The sequence below is a fragment of the Chrysemys picta genome, unplaced genomic scaffold, assembly GCF_011386835.1.
Source record: "Chrysemys picta bellii isolate R12L10 unplaced genomic scaffold, ASM1138683v2 scaf1374, whole genome shotgun sequence".
Taxonomy (NCBI): Eukaryota; Metazoa; Chordata; order Testudines; family Emydidae; genus Chrysemys; species Chrysemys picta.
In genome coordinates this window covers 1-5777 of record NW_027054080.1, presented here as the reverse complement: position 1 = coordinate 5777, position 5777 = coordinate 1, and the positions used below count along the sequence as shown (strand labels likewise).

The 5777-nt window shown below is 52.8% G+C and overlaps 1 protein-coding gene across 1 annotated transcript; it reads right to left on the bottom strand.

Annotated features, from left to right (window-relative positions):
• Positions 1-412: 412 nt before the first annotated feature.
• On the bottom strand, positions 413-1813 carry LOC135979905 (interferon-inducible GTPase 5-like). The gene has a single exon (XM_065580044.1). The coding sequence runs from the start codon at positions 1811-1813 to the stop codon at positions 506-508; it is 1308 nt and encodes a 435-aa protein (XP_065436116.1). The 3' UTR covers positions 413-505.
• Positions 1814-5777: the final 3964 nt, after the last annotated feature.

Sequence of the window (5777 nt, the reverse complement as noted above, 5' to 3'; positions counted from 1 at the left end):
CTTGAATCTAATACAGTTTGGTAAATTAAACACTAGTAAGTGTTTTATCTTTATTTTTCTTGTAACCATTTTTGACTTTTATGCCTCACTGCTTGTACTCACTTAAAATCTGTCTCTGGTTTACATCTAATGGAGCTCCTCACAGCTTTAAACTATGTATGTACAATGGAGTTCTTCCCAGTTTACACCAGAGTTATGCCCATTTTACAATTAGGTGTTTACTGGTAGTGGCGATACCCCCAGTTTATGACAACATATTTACAATGGATTTACGGTTTGCGCCAGTGTCAGTGAGAGCAGAACCAGATCTGATATTTGAGGTTTAAAAAGCAAAGTAACTGCAACAGAATCTTTAGAAATTCATTGCTGTATTTTCTATCCAGCTAGGGAATGAAATTCTGACATTTGGTAGGAAGCTCGGGGGATTTCCTGGGGATGTCGGGGTCCTGTCTCCACTTTCCCTCCCTAGAAGGTGTCTTGATCTTTCTCTCTCCTCCTCTCTGGCTCATTTCTCAGCATCCACCTCGAAGGCTTTGATCAGCAACCTCTGGACACTGGCAGTCACCTCATCCATGAAACTCCTCAGCATCTTGTAAGCGGTGGCAAAAGACAGTGCTCCAGAGGCCATGGAGCCCAGCACAGGGACAGAGCGCAGCACCTCCTTGGATAGCTTTGGCACCTTGCCACCTGCCTGTATCAGCAGCTGCACCACCAGGCTGTTGGAGATCTCCTGGGCCAGTGGTGCCTCGATAACAGCCTTCATCTGTCCCACCGGCTTCCCCACTTTTGCTGCCAGCTTCTCCAGAGAGTCGTCATCCAGGCCAAAGCTCTTGCAGTAACCTTGCAGGGTCCTGGCCAGGATGTCCACATCGCAGGAGATCAGGAGCCCTGGGATGGGCGCGGCGTGGACACCACAGGCCATGGTGGAGACCAGCCACATCTGCTTCAGCATGGCAGCCTTCTTCTTCTCCAGGATGTGCAGGGAGATGTTGGGCAGGGCCATCAGGAAGGCGTGCCGCTTGTGGTGGCTCAGCTCCCTCTCCAGCGTCTCCCCCAGGAGGTGAAAGTCGTACTTGCTGAGATCAAAAGCCGAGAGGAGGAAGACCTGGGGCGAGCGGATGCCTTGGGCCCGCAGACCCTCCAGGCAGTTCTGCCGGATCTCCTGCAGCACCCCCACCTCGCTGTAGCTGGATGGCTGGCGCCTGAGGGAGGAATCCAGGTCTACATCCACCTTGGAGCGGACGAAGTAGAAGTTCTTGTCCATAGCCTGGATGTGGCGGGCCATAGCAGCGTGGTTGGCGGTGAAGCGCTGCGAGGCGATGATGAAGAAGATGTCGTAGCGCGAGAAGCCGACCTGCTCCTGGTAGGCGTCGGGGTGGAAATCGGGTGTGTCGATCCCCGGCAGGTCCCAGATGGTCACGTTGGGGTACCGGGGATGCTGGTATGGAGTCGGCTCCCTGGTGGTCTCCACCACACCGGTGCGGGCGGCACCTGCATCCTCATCGCCTAGGCCCTGCAGGGCGTTGACAAAGGACGACTTCCCGGAGCCGGTCTCGCCCCTGATGCCCACATCCAGCTGGATGCTCTCCAGCGACTCCAGCATTTCCTGCAGCCTGGAGGCCACTCCGGCAAGGTTCCCCTCCTCAAAGGCAGCTTTCAGGGCCTCCAGCTCCTCCCTCGACAGCTTGATGATGTCCTCACTGCTCTGTGAGGCCATGTCGGCTCTGGCAAGCTGCTGCAGCTCCTGTCTTACAAAGGGAAAAGCCAGTTCTTGTCTGAGTTCCTGAGAATGCTGAACCGCTGAAACCCTCATCTAGGTCTTTGTCTCTGGGCAGCTCCTCCCGGAGACCCAACCCCATCCCAGCCTTCATCTTCTCTGGCCTGGCCAATGGCAGCTCCCTCCCCTCTGACCTCCCATGAATCCAGTTCCCCCTCAGTGGAGATTCCCACCCTGGCTTCCATCTCCTCCGGCCTGGGCTATCACAGCTCCTGCCTCTCCCTCACTTCCAGACCTCTCCTCGGCTGGGATCCCCCCCCACTCCCCCAGCCTCTATCTCCTCTGGCCTGGCCTATGGCAGCTCCCACCCCTCTGGCTTCCCAGAGCATCAGACACCAGCATGGGCTGGCTGGGGGAAGGGCGTGGGCTTGAAGCAAGAGCAGAAGTGAAGCCATTTCTGCTGCACCAAAGGGTCCTGTGAGGTAACAAGCAAGGAGAATGGGGAAGAGCCATCAAGGAGGAAGTTGGTGACTCCCAGTGGGGCTGAGAGAAGATGGAAGCTGAGGGTCAGACTGAGCGAAGATCCCTTACTCTGACAGTTACATTATTAAAGGTGAAAGTCCCACCCCGCTCTAACCACTAGACCCCACTCCACTCCCAGAGCTGTACATCAAACTCAGATGTCCTCACTCCCAGCCTCTGAGTTCCCTCACCCACCTGCCCTCCCCAGGAAACAATGGGTGCAGAGATGGTTTAGGCTGGTGTTGTTTAATACACCAGGGAACCAGCTTCTGCCCGCACCTCAGAGCGGGTTACTCCCATTCACACCGGGCTGGCTTCTGGCCTCAGCTCTGCCCGAGTGTCCCCCAGTATCTTATCCCCAGGTGTGTCTGCCATGGAATATGAGCACATCTTATAGCCACATGCTGATTGGCTGACTGTGCCTTCTTATGTGATGTCAGTGGCTGTGGTGCAGTGCCACCAGACTCATCGCTGATTTGCATAAAGGGTATCCCTTCGCCCATTCGACGTATAATGGGTATCCCTCCACCCAATATGTGCATAAGACAGGGCAGAGCATGGAAGGTAGAAACAAAACAGTTAGTGGTGACTCTTCTCCTTCAAACCATAACGCTGCACTTAAATCGTCCATTTCACCTGAGCATCTGCAAGCTCTTAATGAGCCTTAATTAACTAACCACAGAGTTAGAAGTGAAATTAAAAGTGACCTGCAAAACAGGAGACCCACTCCAAGGCTCCTTTCCCCTGCTAGAGCATTGCAAAGAGGCCTTGGTTTAATGGGGAATCAGTCCCTGGATGGTGAAAAGATGCCTGGCAGGAGCCCGAGCTGTGGAGTAGGAACTCATGGTGTTAGGCGCTGTACGTTGGTTATTAGGTGTATTACGGTAGCATCCAGGAGCCCTGGCCATTGACCAGGTCCCCTCCTGCTGGCATAGGGTGTGTCTACACTGAAGCACAACAGCAGTGCAGCTGTGTGACTGTAGTATTGAAGTGTACACATGGGTGGCGGGTATAATAGGTTAGGGTTTTTTTTTTTTATCTATTATGCCGCATGCAGGTTCCAGGGTGGCTGAGGAGGCGGTATCTGCTATTCAGCTTCCTGGGTTCATCAGTAATCTCCCTGGACTCCAGAGAGATTACTGATGAGCCCCAGAAGCTGAGTAACACATACCAACTCCTCAGTTGCCCCAGAACCTGTATGGGGCATCTCAAAGCTTCTTCAGATGAGAGTGAGAGGCTTTTCCTGCAGCGGCTTGGGCTCTGGGGAGAGGAGGCATGGCGTGGCTGTGGCTGGCCCAGGGCAGCTCTGGGCAGGTGGGCGGGGGGGCCTCAGGGCACTTCTGGGCGGTGTTGGGGAGGCTCAGGGCTTCGACTGCCCTGGGGCTCCAGCTGCGGGGTAGGGACATGGGCAGAAGGTGTACGGGGAGATTTTGGCAAACCAGTAAAGTGCTTGAAACCACTATGGCTTATTGTTAAAGGCGGCCTAGTCAGCAAGCTGTAAATTGGCCATTAAGCAATCTCAGCTTGACCAAGGCAGGAGGGGAGGGAAGATTGGGGTGCCACAGAAAGGGCAGCTTGACCCCGCATCCTTCCATGATTAGAATTGTGTTGAAGTTGCTGATCCATGCATTTTGAAAGAGCAGGATGTGCCCCAGGAATGTCTAGTGGGGTCTCAAGATTGCAAACTCTGGAAAAACCCACACCTGGTTAATCAATAATCAGAAGGAGCTTCTTGCTTGCCCATTGGAACTGCCTTTAAGGGACATGTCATTCTATTACTAATGTATAAATAAGGGGAAAAAAGCTTGAGATTCTTGGACTCGTTTGGGGACTCTTTTTGGACTCTCCCTCTGGATACAGAATTGACCGGAATTGGTGACCAGACAGGACCTGTGGCAGGATCTTAAAAACCTGCCAGGGTCATCCTGGGGGCAGTGGTGAGCACCTGCTGAGCTAGACCTTGCATACGCTGATTATTAGGTTCAGAGACATTTGCTCAGAAATGTTTTTGTTGTGAATAAATAGGACTTCACTTTCTGAGAGCTGGCTGGTCACTGCCTAACCCAGCCACGACCCGGCAGAGAACAGGGCCATAGATGCTGAACTGACCTCACCTCTGCTGAGCTAACCGTTGTGAATTGCAGCCCAGGCCTGCTCTGGAGGGAGGGGATTGCAGAATCCAGCCCCGAGAAGAGTGACAGCCGAAGGCCTGACATCGAGGTGGGGTCGGTAGAGGGGTGGTCACCATCTCCTGCCCCGAAGGGCTTAAAAACAGCCCTGGAGAGGGCTGTAGCTGGGGAAAAGCCTGATTGGGGAAGCAGTCTCAGCTGGGGCCACACCCCAATCAGGCCGCAGCTGGCCCTATAAAGGGGCTGCTAGGCTGGAGCTAGGCAGACACTCTCTCTTTCGCCTATTGAGAGGGAGGGACCTGGCTGCTAGAAGCGTACCAAGGTACCTGAGGTGGAGCAGGGCTGGGGGGAAGGCCATAGGAGCTGGGGAGTTCTGGCCTGGAAATCCCCCAGGCTGTGGGCCTAGTGTAAGGCCAAAAAGGTACTGGGGTTGCAGGGGCAGCCCAGGGGTAGGTGAAGGCAGCAGGTCCAAACCTCCCCTTGCTGGTGATAAGTGGCAATTATACTGCAGTCAGCCCCAGTGAACGGGGGCTCGATGGTGACTGGCAGTAGCCATATACTGAGGTGGGGATAGGGGGTGGGGGTTCCCTGGGAGGGGGAGACCCAGAGACTGTGGGGGTACTGCCAAGGGGCAGCAACCCGGCGGAAAGGGGCACCAGGGTCCAGGAGGGACACGGGGGCCCAGCAGTAGCGAGACACTGGCCGACAGAGAGCGCTCCGGAGGCTGGAAAGTGTCAAAGTTAGAATCAGGACTCACAATTTGTCAAGACTACTCCGTTTATTAGCACAGCGCTCTGCTAATACATTCAGATAAGGTGAGCCCCCCTTCCAAGACCCACACTACCTTAGTTTATACAGGTAAAAAGGGTGCGAACTTAACAAGAGGACAAAGAAAGCAGAACTGACAAGTTTACCTGAGGCTAGACATACATATTCAATTTACATACTAAGTTTTACAGATCTTCAGCTGATGTTCCACAATTAGCTTAAGTGGATTCATTGTTTATGTCTTAATGTTCCTTTTCCTGACACCTGTATTTCAGCATTCCTTATTTCTGCTTAAAGGTACATACAGCATTTCTTTAATCCATTCTACTTTTACAATCCCTCCTTTTGATCAAGCTACGCTATGACCAACAATTACTGGGTTCCACATATCAACCGTTCTTTATCCCTTTGTTCATCAGCGATATTCAAAATCATTATATTAGCACTCTGTTTTGGGGCAGTCACCTGGGTGGCATACCTTACACAATTCTGGATACAACAGGAGATTAACTGAAAACATACAAAAATCATTACGATTCCAAACAGGATAGTCAGTGCTCCCTGAAACAACCAGTTTCCTATGCCAGAGAAATTGAACAGGTTACTTAGCCATTTCCATAAAGAACTTGGCTCTTCATGGG

Coding starts and splice junctions, on each gene's coding strand:
- LOC135979905 (XM_065580044.1), bottom strand. CDS start 1,813: ATGAGGGTTTCAGCGGTTCAGCATTCTCAGGAACTCAGACAAGAACTG.